The sequence below is a fragment of the Mauremys mutica genome, chromosome 10 (assembly GCF_020497125.1).
Source record: "Mauremys mutica isolate MM-2020 ecotype Southern chromosome 10, ASM2049712v1, whole genome shotgun sequence".
Taxonomy (NCBI): domain Eukaryota; kingdom Metazoa; phylum Chordata; order Testudines; family Geoemydidae; genus Mauremys; species Mauremys mutica.
The window spans coordinates 15,277,784-15,292,195 of record NC_059081.1 but is presented as its reverse complement, the minus strand read 5'-3'; the positions used below and the strand labels follow the sequence as shown (position 1 = coordinate 15,292,195).

Below are 14,412 nucleotides of genomic sequence, written 5' to 3'. Positions count from 1 at the left end.
ATGCTGATTGATCATGACTGAAATGTTTTTATGGGAAAGGATTGGTTTTGACAAATTTTTCAAGTAAAAAACATTTTTGGGAAAATGAAAATTGTTGGAATGTGTGTTTCAACATTTCAGAACAAAACATTCTGGGCTTCAAGTTCTAAATGACTTTTCATTTCAAAATGTCACTTAATTCTAATAATTTAAAAAAAAAGAAAAAGTGGTCAAAATCTAAACAAAATATATTGATGTTATTAAAATGAAACATTTCGATTGACCCAAACCAAATTTATTTTCAGATTTTCAGTTTGCACAAATGTTTGAGGTACCACCTTTTTGTCATGATTCGGTACAGGAGAATTTTCTGAAATCTCAAAAACTTTGTGGGACAGGAAAACCATTGCCTGCACAGTTCCAATGCATAGCTCAAAATCCAAAGAGCAAATCAAAAAGAAAACAAAATCTTTTCTTGGGTGGGGCTCATGATTTTTGAATGCTTGGAATTTGCAATATTGGTACCCTCGTCTACTCTTTGCTGAGGCATTCATGCCAGGCAAAATAATTCCCAGTTCTCTGGCTCTCCAAATGGCAATTCAGACTTATATAATTATACATTCAGGAAGCAGATTAATATGTTCCTTCCATTGCAGTTAGAACTCAATTTCACTTTGAAATTCTAAGGAAGTGGATTCCATTTGATTGCATTCAGCGTTCCTGATTTCAGTTGCTGGAGCTATTTGAAAGGAGCACATTGCCAAATTAGCTGATGATCAGTGTCAGCTGGTTGCAAGATACATTACAAGTGGTTTTATCCATTATTGCTGTGTATTAGAGACGCTTACTTTATAATATTATGCAGCGTGGCAATGTCCAAAAAATAATATGCATTAAATTCATTTTCCAGCCTTCAGTTGTCCTAGGAAAATACATTACTGTTCTTACTATAATCATAGCGGTGGGCTAGCCTGTGGCCTGGGTTGGGTGGCTGAACAAAGGAGAGTAAAGCACCAACTTACTCAATTGTGCCAGCTACTAGAATCACAAGTGGGCATGAAGAGCATGTCAGGAGAATTATGTTGCACTAGGGACTTTAGACCTGGCACAACATATTCCCTCCCCCTCCCCCGAGTAGCAAAAAAACGTGAGGCAGATCCTGACTTCTACAGTCATGGGCTGCTCCTGGGGCACCGTACCAATGCACTGACCCTTGTTCAGGGCTTGTCACAAAGCCATGATTGAGTCCAGTGTTAGCAATTTTCATGTTAAGGTTACTACTGATTGATTTTAGTGCTAATGTTTTTGTAATTATGTGCTATCTGCTTTGCTATACTAGCAGATATGAACATTTTCATTCAAAGATCTTGTTTTCAAGGGGTGGAATGTGGTCAACTGATCTATAAAAATAAATTCTCTCAGATGAACCACAGTGTGAAAAGTCTTAAACCCAATGACTCTGGGGTTTTGGTCTTTTATATATTTGTAAGAAATCTGCATGGAGTAATTTCTTTGGCTTCAAACACTTTTTATGGGCCTCTATAACTCAAAAATGACACCAGATGAATTATAGCAAGTGCTCAAAGTTACAGACTGGGGCTGAATGACTGAACTTAATGGCGATTTATACTAAGGTATTTCTACAACATCAAGCATGAACACATTATTCTTTTGGGACTAAATCCTGCACAACATTGCACAGACCCGGCAGTGGAGGGGATGATTTAGAGCAGCATGTTTAGTCTAGGTGGTTGATTTAGTTCTGCAAGGTCCTGGGTTTAAATCTTGTTTAATTTGTTAATATGTGTATTGCACTCGGTGTCATCGGTTTCATCATTTTTAGCTAACAAATAAAGTCATCCCTAGCTCCTGGACACGGGTAGAGGGTGGGCACAGGTCCCCAGCAGCTCCACTCCTCATGTGCAATAGGAAGAAAGAATTTCCTGTGGGGCAAGCTAGGCACAGATTTCACAGTGGTTGGAGTCTGAGATCAGGAGTAAAGAAGAGGAAAGGGGAATTCGTGATGAGAGATTATGTGAGGCTGTTTGTGGGAATGTTTGAAGGATGAAAAGAGGGCTGGTTGGGTGGTCAGGGCAGATAGGGTTGGGGCACTTTATTAAATAATAATGAGTAAGAATGAATGACCATGTGATCAGTGGAACCAACAACTGGATGTTCCTTGTGAGATATTTTCTTATGTGCAGTGTATTAAATTCAATTAGCAACACATACTAAATAGTAGTAACAAGATTAAAGACCCTTTTCATGGTTCAGTTATAAAAGTAGTTCTTAATCCTGCATGCTGACTGACAGTGCAGTATTTAAATGAAAGCTTTTCACTACAGCATCCAGCCATAAAAGATGTTTTCACAATTTGAGACAGAAACAACCTAAAAGTAAGAAAAAAAGAAATACAAGTAATATTTTGTCCTTGTTATTGTTCTACAATACTGGACAAGATTGATCTAGGTGTTCAAAGAAACCTAAATGAAATAAGATCATTTTTCCAAGTTGTTCTTTTAGCCAGTTAAAAACATTTCTTTATACATTGGAGGTAATGCTACATATTGGAGCCACACCCATTTACACTGCCTGAGGATCTGTCTTGGCATAAATAAATGCTTTTAACTGGCTAAAAGCAAAACTATTTGGCAAAATGATTGTATTTCATCTAGGCTTCCTTAAATAATTAAGTAGGTCACCTTTTTTTTTGTTTAGTAATATACATTGACTATAGAGCCCGTCATTACCTTCTTCAGAAAGTTGGCATCATTAAAATTCTTATTCCATCTCTTCTCCAAGCTTAAAGTTGGGTCATATTTTTCAGGTTCAGAGAGATTCTGAACTGCATCCAATTTCAGTTCTTCAAATATAAATGTAATTACTGGTCAATACTTTTGGATAATTTATATAGCTGCTGAAACCATAAAACATTTCATCAATTATTTTTACTTGAAGTTTGAATTCACATAGGATTTTGAATTTCTGACCATGAAGTAACTTTGTCCCAAGTCACCCTTTGTCCCTGATAATAACTAAAACATGCTTCAGTGCTTATGGTATGAAACTCTTCAGCTTTATTGCTTCATAAAGTAGAAATCCTGATATAGATATTATTAAATATCAATAAATGTCTGTACTTTAAAGATGATTAGGGAAATCTGTTTCAACTGATAATTGGGAAGGGGAGAGGAAAGCAGTGATAAGGTCAAGAATACTTAACCTTAGATTGGTATTATTCCCACAAGCAGACATATGATAAATACCTGGGCCTTTTAGATGATCTATAGAAATGCATTTACTGCAATTAAGCAGCCCAGTGTTGTAGCCTGAGTGCATATCGAAGAGATGTTAGCACTAAAACTTATATTGTGTATTGTTTATCTATTGCTATGTTATCTGCATTTTCCTGCCTGCAAAGCTATTATGGTGTGTGTATGTTCTTATGAATTGTTTTGTTGTTATTATTTATTATTATTGTGTGCTTGGCAAATGCATACATGGCTATGGCACTTTAAAGATAAGCAAGAGAATAAGCCCTAAGGAATTTACAATTAGGACAAATCAGGAATGTTGACATCGGGTGAGAGAAGGGATGAGGGATAACAAAAAAATAAAATGATTGGGAAAATCCACTTGGCAGAAGCATTATTACAGGAATTCACATCAGCTGTGATTCTTCATTTTCCTTTCCTCTTTGTTAGTTTGTTTGCTTTTGCTGGTGTGTGTTTGTTATAACATCAGGTGGGAAAGAGGGAGTAGATAGTGCCAATGAAGAGATCAGGGATAGCAAATTCCAAAAGAACTGTGTTTCAAGGAAGAATATGATAGGAGAGGAGAAGATCCCCATGTAACAAGGGAAAGGAAGTAGTATTGTATTCTGTTCTACAGAAGTTCTTATATCATGCTTATCACCATAATATGTGAGTGCCTTTCAGAAGTCTGTTAAGTAATGTGACTAACATCTGTCACATGTTTGTTCTCTCATACTCTTCCCAGGTGGAGAAGTGTATGTAGTTGAGTGTCTTGTTTTGTTTGTTTTTTAACTAAATATGCACATTGCTATTTATGTTAGAGACGCCAACATCAAATAAATGTGTCTTTCCCTTGGAGTGAAAGGTGATGAGGGTTGTAATGGTCATTAGTTCCTCAGGGAGTTCATTCCATAGTCTTGGACCAGCCCCTGAAAAAGTTCTGTCTCCTACACAGATGAGCTTTTTCCTTGTAGAGAGTTCCACTGTGCCAGAGAAACAGAGTTGTTAATTATGGTCTTCATTTCAGAGCTTTAGGCAAATTTGTAAATATCTTGGCCCAGGCTGCGGAGCACTTTGAAGTAAAGGACTCACATAAGAACATAAGAACGGCCGTACTGGGTCAGACCAAAGGTCCATCTAGCCCAGTATCTGTCTACCGACAGTGGCCAATGCCAGGTGCCCCAGAGGGAGTGAACCTAACAGGCAATGATCAAATGATCTCTCTCCTGCCATCCATCTCCATCCTCTGACAAACAGAGGCTAGGGACACCATTCCTTACCCATCCTGGCTAATAGCCGTTTATGGACTTAACCACCATGAATTTATCCAGTTCTCTTTTAATAATTTATCCAGTTCTCTTTTAAATATCTATCTGAGATCTATCATCCAAACTGATTCAAAATTCTATGGGAAGCTAGTGTAGAGAGTGGAGGACAGGTTTGATGCCTTGCTCGGAGAAGTGCTGGACTGTTCTGCATTAGCTGAAGCACATAGTGCTATACTTAGGGTTGTGTCATTGCTTCCATTATAAACCCTTATCTTTACAATCAGGTTCACTGCTCCTCCTGTTTTTTCTCTCTTGGTCTTTCTTTTCTCTCTCCCCTCTTCCTTGCACCTCTTAGTGCTCTAACATTCTTAACTTCAAACTTAGACTCGGATTACATCAAAAATAGGGAGACCCTTCTGCCCCTTCCCAGGTGTTCACCCACTGGCTCCTTCCTCTAATTCTTAGAAACACCAAGAGGCTGGAGTGTAAATATCACTTTGGTTTACCATTGGAAACAGCAAGGGCATGAGACTAAATGAGGTGAAAACAGCCTCAAAACTCACTGTTATCAGAGCAAAGTGTAAGACTCACTTCTGTTGTGTAGCTTTCCCTGAATGTCACTACAACAAAAGAACTAAGATACAAGAGGAGGGATGTGGATAGAGAGAAGGGGCTGGCCATTTTAGCAGGCTTCAGAAAGGTGGGCCAGTCTCTCCAGGTGGTTCATGGCCCCTGCCAGACAACAACAGCTTTCTGATCTCCTCAGAAGAATCTCAATTCTAAGAAAAAGTGCTGGGGTTGGCTGGGAAGAAGCAAGGGAAGATACTGTAAAAAGACAGATGTAGGCCTCTTCCTGCTCCTCCTCCCTCGATTGGGTTAAATCCAGGACATGTTAGAGTGCTCTATATTTTAGCATTGAAGGAGGAGAACCACTGACCGCTTAAGGTGGTTGTAGACGTCTCCCTTTTCATTGCTACTGGGACAAATTGTTGGCAGAAGATATCTTATTTGAAGTTCAAATTGCAGCCACTTGCCAAAAGATTCTAATTTCTGTCTGTGTCCTCACTGGTTCCTTGCCACTGAAGAGTGAGGGATGAAAATAATGGAGAGAAGAAGAAAAGAGGGGAAGAAAAATGAGTAAAGAGAAATTCTTCCCAAACATCTACAGAGAAAAAATAAGGAAACCAGACTTTACAATAGGAGGGTCATTATTATGATGTGCTTTGTGTAAGATGTTCAGATACCAGTGAGGTGCATGGTATAAGAGCATAGAGAGAATCAAACAGTACTCAGTTCCTTGGTCTCATTCTTATTTCACTTAATTCCCATCTTACACCAGTGATGTATATCTGTAATTTATATTTGTAATCTGTATCTATACAGCTATATCTGTTTTCATAGATGGAAATAAAGATATTTGTTCTGGATAAAAACGGGACTAACAAAATGTTTCATAATCTATTTAATTGTTAAATAGATATTTAAATGTTAAATTAATAACATTTGACTTTTTAGCCTCTTTACAGTGCTGGTTCTGGAGATTGTGAGAAAATTTGCTAAAGGGAGTAGAAATATTTGAGTTGGCATAATAGTTAAAAAGAAAGGATTCAGAGCCACAAGAATGTTAAAAGTTTCTTAGAAATTGATAACACAGTACCAGAAAATCTAAAGAGATCTTCAATGAAAATGATGATGAATTATTCTTTAGACTGTTCTGAAACCATAGAAATTGTATTTCTATCACTGGCATGAAAACATTCATTTATGTTTACCAACATGGTATTTCCCCCCTTTATCTCTTTTACCTAATCTAGATTTATATTTTTGAAAATAACATCTACTATCAACCTGATGTAAAGAGTAGCTCATTGCGACTGACATCCTCAGGAAAAGAAGGAATCATTTTTAATGGAATCGCAGACTGGCTCTATGAAGGTAAGGTGGATAAATATAGCTGTTTATTAATACAGGGAAGAGATTCTTGTACAAAACCTACAGGAGAAAACTATTCATTCCAGTGTCTGAAGCTATTTTGCTTTTTCTCTTCCTATTTTCTTGCAAAATTGCCTTCAGATCTTTGCATTAGCTCATATTTTATATTGACTCATTTGCATATAGTTATATTTTCTAGAGTAGGGGAGGGTCCCCAGAGTGCGGGCTAAAGAGCAATGAAAAAGCCCCGCAGCCCAGGCCCCACAAGACTGAGTCGGTTTGCATAGTCCAGATGCAGTTGTCTAGTTGCTGTGCAGACATACCCTTACGCTTCTTTGAAAACCCGAGCTCAAATGGATTCTCTGAAATAAGAATGGTAATTTACATTCTATAGAGGTTTAAATGCCTGTATTAAAAAGATTACCCACCTCAGCTTTTAATGGATTCTATTAATGTTTTGAAAGTATTTTACTAGGTCAGTGAAGTTCAAAACCAGGGAGAAGAGCATCTTTAGCATGGAAGATCATTTTAAATGCACTTGAGATACTTTAAATCTAATATGATTGCATATAAATTGGTGTATTTAACCATATAAAGTTAATTAAATCTGACAGAGCAGCTCATCTTGTTGCTAAAACAAAGTATTACTTGAGTCACATTCATGATTATTCAAAATTTTGCTAGGCAACTTTGGGCCAAATTCTGCTAACCTTAGGGTGAGTTGCACATACTCACAAGACGGTAGCCTGTGTGATATGTTCTGAATTGGGGGGAAAGTGTTGAGTTGCACTGTGCAAAAGATAATTCTGAATGACTCCTGGAGATCTCCAGATTCACACTGTTCCCCTTTACAAAGTGCAGTATATTCCTTCCCACCCTCCACCCCAGGCAGCTGACCAGCTCCGCTGTTCAGCACATTGGGCAGACAAAGTTATGGCTCTGCCAATTCTCCAGTCTTTCCTGGGCAGCATTCATCCCTGGGGAGTAATTAGAGGTCAACCTGACATTTATTTAGGTCATATGGGAGGGAGAGGAATCCTCCACCTAATGACTAGGTGAAGTTTAGCATAAGAGAAGCCCTGGTAAAGTCAATTGGACTCTACTAAACATTGGTAAAGGTTACTCAGATATACTTACTTGTGGGTAGTGTAGTAGTGAGTGAAACAATTCACAAGATTAAGAGATAGCATTGTAGGATGAGTGAAACTGGGGAAAAGAAAGAGTCAGGTTTCAGGGGGGACTGGGGTGAAGTTGCTGACAGACCAGCTTTGGCGCTCTGGCATGTTACACTGGCCAAGATCTCTTTCCTATGACTGTGCCTGCCTGCCACGTCACTTATGGCTAAGGAAACACTCAGTATAAGTAAGGATTACAAAATCTGGTCCTTAGTTAATAGAGAATGTATAGGAGATTCTAATGCTATTGTAGATCCTTATGGCAAAGCTCCACCTATTGTTAAGACCAGATACTGTGAGAGAAATAAATACGTTAAAATTACCTGAGTATATTGACTGCAAAGGGCCTCAGTATTTGTAGTATTTGTGTACAGTAACTAAAGAGTAACAAGACCAATTTCTGTCATTTATGCCATGCCAATGCAGCATTTTTTTCAATTTCAACTCGATTGTGCATATCAGAAAATAATCTGTTATAAAAAAGGTTGGTGTGCATTTTTAGAAACAATTTTTTTATGAAAGATAAATAAAATTGTTGACAGTACAAATTACTTTCTTATATAAGCATTAAAAACAGGTTAAGTAATATAAATGATAAGGAAGAGAAGTAACTAGTTGAAAATGCACATATTAATGTTACATTTCCCACTGATACTCTACCTGAGCTTTACACATGTCTATGTAAAATAGTGCATGCGCATACATGTGTCCATGCTTTGAATGTGCACTGTAAAATTCCCAGAGCTGCCCAGAGGATTCAGGGGGCCTGGGGTCTTCCGCCAAATTGCCACCGAAGACCCAGCACTTTGGCGGCGGGTCCTGGGGTGGAAGGACCCCCCACCGCGGGTCTTCGGGGCACTTCGGCGGTGGGTGCTGGAGCGGAAGGACCCCCCGCCGCTGAACTGCCGCTGAAGACCTGGAGCGGAAGAAGCTCCGGAGGCCCAGGCCCCGGGCCCCGCGAGAGTTTTCCGGGGCCCCTGTAGCGAGTGAAGGACCCTGCTCCAGGGGCCCCAAAAAACTCTCGTGGGGGCCCCTGCAGGGCCCAGGGTGAATTGCCCCACTTGCCCCCCTTCTGGGCGGCCCTGAAAATTCCAGCACCTGTGTGCTCAGAGGTGTTAGAATTTCCATTCACAAAACTCGCGGGTGACGGTTTGCACCAGAAAATACATGTTTGTATCCATATGTGCAATTTATCATGCAAGTGCATATGTAGGGTTGGAAATCAGGCCCATTAACCTCTCCAAAAAACATGGAGGTTGATTTTCAGCAAGGCCACAACTTTTCCTGTGTTTGAATATGAAGGAAGCCAGACACACTGATGCAGAGATCCTGTATTTCCAGTTTACTGTTTCAGTTGCTCCTCGTTAAGCCCTGTCAGGACAGCCACTGGAAGCCACTTTGTGAGGGGCTCCCCCACCACAGAGGGGGCTCTCTGGATCAGGTAATATCCAGCAAAGGTTATACAGCATTGGGGGATAGGGGAGCCTTGGCCTGTGAGCTCTGTGTGGCCTCTGTCAAGCCATTCCACCCATTCTCAGGCTGTCCAGTCCTTGCCCCATAGCTCTGATGCAGGTCCTGCTCCCAGAGAGCGGACTCCATGGATTCCTAGGAATAGGCTATGGTGGAATTGAAGAAGCTGTTCCCCTCTCCCGCACACACCATCTCTTTAACAGTTGTGAGAGGGTGCACATAGGGGGTTTTCTAGGCACAAATCCCCTGAGCATATTGTGGCATTCTGACTCTTTTCTTCTTTCCTAGCTAACTTGTTAATTTAAGCAGTATTCTGCAAGCAGTAGATATAGATGAAATACTGTGTGGTGGCATCAGGCATATAGCTGATTGAAGACTGCACAATTGTATTAATGGACATTCAAATGAATTCCAAATAGCCGCTCATTTTGACCTTCTTTGTGTGACTTTTTCATTTGCAATTCACAAATACTCATGTTGCTGGGCTTTGGTTTACAGAAGTATTTGGGAGTGGCTGTTCTTTGTGTGAACATCCTTATTTAAATGCAAACAGCGGTGTTTTAGAACAAAGAAAAATGTTTGCTATATGAGTGTTCATCATTCATTATCTGTTGTTTTCCTGTGTAAAAAGGTTTCAGTTATCGAGTCAGGGAGCAGAAAGAATATTCTGTAACTCAGGCAATCGATCACATGTGAACAACAATTAGTGAATATTCTGAGTGGACAGCTTGTGAATACGCCAAATTTCGGTTTCCAGACACACAGCTGAATTTTGTGTACAATACGGTGTTCATTGAAAAAGTACAAATAGCAAATTAGCTAGTTAAACAAAATCAAAGTCTGATCACAGACTGAAAGTAAAAGAGCTAAATTAGTCAGATCTAGTGCTGGACAGGAACTAGATTTTTCATTTGGCTGGGAATTTGGTAATTTAAAAAAAGAAAGAAAGAAATCTATTCCAAAACAGAATAACCTCCTCCCCCATCAAAATTTCTTGCAAAATGGGATTCAATAAAACTGAAGGTTTTCCCCAAATTAAAGAATAAAACATAAATAACTGGATAGAATGATACTAGTGCTAAAAATGCCTTTAAATGCCTTTAAACTCTATTGATGCAAATCATTTACAAAAGAATTAAAAAATGGATAGAATGATATTAGGACTAAATATAAAGAAATAATAATCATCTCATTTATGCAGGTAATTCTATTGATATAATTGGGAATTCTCATCTGAGTAAAAACTCGTAATTTAGCCTATAATAGTCCTTAATATTCAGACAATTCAGTCCAGGAGAATTTTCAATATTTCTTTATAATTACAATAGCTGCATTGCAACAAAGCATAGAAATTGTGTAAACTGCAAATGAATGAGTTGGTCATCTGAATCACACAATAGTTACTTCTATGAATTTCCAAGAATATGCATCTGTTTCAGAGGAGCTTCTTCACTCTCACGTTGCCCACTGGTGGTCCCCAGATGGAGAAAGGTTGGCATTCCTGATGATAAATGACACTTTGGTACCAAACATGGTTATTCCTCGGTTTACTGGAGGTCTGTATCCCAAAGGAAAGCACTATCCATATCCTAAGGTAAGTAAAGTCTAAGTGCAATCTACAGCCCTTGTGCACGGTTCAGTGAACCGACTGATAGCATTCTGCATTACTGAAGGACTGTTTCTACATAGTAAAAGAAGCTGCTTGTGTTGATGTGGCAGTACGGGGAATAGCATTCAGAGTTATGCTATTTCAAATAGGGTTATAAAGCTTTTTGCTAGACAGAAACCATTAGGTCAGGATGGGACATACAGTCTGTTTCATGCTAATTTATGATTGGTATATGCTACAGCTTTTGAGTGAAGAATGAAATGATCAGAAGGAGTCAAGAAAAAATGCTGCCAGAATTGCCTTTGAACAGCACAGAGTAGCTGCAGGCTGCAGTGAGTGTTTAGCTGCATTTATATAGATGAAGCATAACAGTTTTCTGATAATACAGAGTATCATAGTATCTGACTGCTACTCTTCATCAAATGATGGTATTATTAACACAGGTGAGAGGCCTTGTTTGGATAAAATAAGCAGTAATATGAGCCTTCCCCAAGTCATTAAACTGAACAGAACCAAACTTTTCAGTGAGGTTCAAAAACATGGATAAGGAGCGCCCGTCTTTTGTGATGAGGAGAGATCTGCAGGTCTAAACATTAGAATACTCCTAATTTTCTGTTTGCTTCCCATAAACCCTCCCCCGCTTTATATATATATATAAAAACTGGCTTATTTTTTAACTCTGTGAGAGGCAACAAAATGTAAGTAACTGTGGCAGGGTCTATGGCCCCTTTAATCTGCAGCTTACAGTCAAAAGAGCCTGGGCCCAATCAAGAGGCACCCTACCTCACCCTGGGGGCAAGGCTATATATAAACGGGAAAAGGAAGCTGAGGAGGAGAGAGAAAAGACTGGAAGCCATGCTGGTTGCTATGGGCTGCAGGCCCACTTCAGGACACTAGCTTGACCTAGGCCTTAGTGACTTTGTTTTCTGACTATGAGTTTGGTTTCACGGAGGTAAAAGCCTTAGAAACTTGGTTACGCTGCTGCTGGAGAAAGCCTATCTGCCTCCTAGAAAAATAAGAAAACCAAGGGCATTAATTTGGAAGCCTTCTTAAAGGGGATGATGTTCTTTGTTAGTTTGGTTTTGGCCTCTCCTTGGTGAATTCTATGCAGTAAAATGCAAATATGTAGAATGGGAGCTGGCTTCTTTGAAGGACATACAGTGATTGCTGAAACACCCAAACAGCATAATATGCAGTAGGTGGGGATTCTCATAAAAAATGTTAAACATTCAAAACTTAAAGAAAGTAGCAATAGTTCAGTGTATAGATTAAAGGTTTGGGTATGATTTTCAAAAGCGTTTAAGTCCCATTTTCATAAATGACTTGGGGGCATGCAGAAGTCTAAGTCCCATTGATTTTCCTAAGTCACTTAAGTAGTCTTAAAAATTTTAACCTTGACTCTTCTCCAATTGAAATCAATTGGAGTTGACACATGTCTTTAACGGAAGTAAGATCAGACCTTAAAAATACCTATGATTTTCTTAAGGAAAAGCATTTGAGGATGGTAATTATGATTATTATTTAGTATTTATAGTATGATAGCACCTAGGAGCACCAGTCACACAATTCTGTCAGCTTTGATAGCTAAAAGCAATTAATCAACCAAGAAAAAATATACAACTAACTCTTTAAAAAAAACTAGCACTACAAAGAAGTGAAAAATCTCAAAGCATTAGCAATTCAGCACAAAAGAGATGCACAATATTATTTCAGTAATCTCATTAATGAAAAACATTATCTTCATTTAATTTGTCTATTCAATAACAATTTAGCTTCCAGTTAAACATCATTTATTAATTAAGCTTGTGTGTAGGCAACATGGATAGATAAAAGTTGCTGTTTGACACAGGATTTCACTTTACACCATACAGAAACTGTGACCTGCTCACTTGGGATCTCTCTGCAATCCTTACTCACACGCAGTAATAATTACTCAAGGCAATAATCCTGTGGAGTGTAAAGGAGTAAGTGCGAGAAAGGGTAACAGAATAAGGACGTCTGTAGGGTTGACATGAATGGAATTAAATGTGCATTACATTTTCCACCTAGGAGCATATAATGGATGATTTAATCCATTGACAAAGAGGTAGAGTGAACCATTTTTGAATTTCAAAATAAAAATTTTAAAAAACCACCCTGTGTAAAGTTTTTGCATATATTTTTCATTGTCACTGCTGTTTCAATTCCCAGTTCTTGCCAGAAGTGGAGGTGTGGGAAAGCCATTCTGGTGGCATTTCTGGCCTCACTGGAAGCTGAAAGAACTCAAAATCTCACACAAAATATTTCCCCCAAAAATCTTCAGTTACACACCTATGCACCACCAGTTAATGGAGCCTACTCACATGAGGAAAGTTACCCATGTTCTTTTGTATTTCAAAGATCAGTCCCTAATTTTGCGGACACGTGAACTTCTAGAGACTCAGCCTAAGTGATCCTCTAAATTTCATGTTTGCCTATCATTGGTGCAAACATACATCTGTCTCCTGTCCTGCACCACTCAAATATGGGTGGACACGGGGATTGGGCTAGAAACGTGATGAGTTAAGTGCAGTTTCCAAAGAAAATGTGTGTTGGTATTTCAGCGAGGGATATTTTAAAGACCACATGGGAGCTGTAAATATCCCTACAGTGAGCCAAGTGTACACAAGCTAGTTTTTAACTAGACGTGGTAAAAATTGTGGGTTTGATCACTTTTTCTTGACCCACAAATAATTTTGCCCATTCTGCATGAACAGGAAGTCCCCTCCTCTGCCGCAGCATTGCCTCTTCTTCTGCTTCCCTGGGGCTCCTTGGAAAACTCTCTGTGGGTCCTGGAATCTGCACAGTGGAGAGGGGTGGGGAAACATGGGAGTAGGGCAGGATTAAGGGGGTTTACAGCCTTTTCCCACTGGCCCTGCAGAGCCCAAACTTAACATTACTCAATTTTCTGATTCCTTTCCCCCCCCACACAACCCACCTGAAGAGAATTAGGAGACTCTGGTGATGGTCACCACCTGGAGAAGTTCTACTGGGGATATGTTGCCAGAGAATGGAGATGGGAGGAGCCTGTAATGGAAGTCTGGAGTGGCCATGGATTGAAGTATAGCACATCACACACAGGGTCTTGACTTCCTGTAGATCCTCAGTCTTTATGAACTTGGCATATGACTTGCTCTTCAGGGAGGAGGGAGAGAAGGGAGGGTCCCTTCCTCACACCCTAAAAAAAAAAATTGAGAAGAAATCCAATGAAGATTTGTTCTTCCCTAGCTCCCTATCATTTACCTTAAATTATCTGTATCCTTTTTTCAACAAGATGATTATCCAGCACAAGATTACTTTAGAGATGCTATTTTAAGGGGAACTACATTTATTTCTGTGTGAAACACAGACTCAATAGTAAGCCATGAATGATTCTAATAAAACATGTTTTAACAGTTCTAGCAGCTATTGAGTGAATCCACATAGATACCTAGTAGCTTGATCCGAGAATAAAAAAAACTTACCCAGATCTATAAGCCATTTTAGTCTATAAAACTGAAAGGAGGATATGATTTTAAATTTGTGGAAAGTGCAAGCAGGAGTCCAATTACCATTCCAAATTAACTGAGCATTTCAGAGCTACTCAGAAGCAGGTAAACTGCAAATAGATATTTTATTATTTTATTATATTTTACAAAATTGTATACAATTTTACAATCTAGTATTTATTTATTGTGGTAGTGCCTCCGAGACCCAGTGATGAATCA

At 39.0% G+C, this 14,412-nt stretch overlaps 1 protein-coding gene across 3 annotated transcripts in view; it reads left to right on the top strand.

Annotated features, from left to right (window-relative positions):
• Positions 1 to 14,412, top strand: part of DPP10 (dipeptidyl peptidase like 10) — a 416,863-nt gene that overhangs the window by 344,614 nt on the left and 57,837 nt on the right. For all 3 annotated transcript variants that reach the window (XM_045032139.1, XM_045032140.1, XM_045032141.1), the window contains 2 exons: positions 6,316 to 6,436; positions 10,518 to 10,672. In XM_045032139.1, coding sequence (XP_044888074.1) covers positions 6,316 to 6,436; positions 10,518 to 10,672 — 276 coding nt within the window. The remainder of the gene's footprint in view (positions 1 to 6,315; positions 6,437 to 10,517; positions 10,673 to 14,412) is intronic.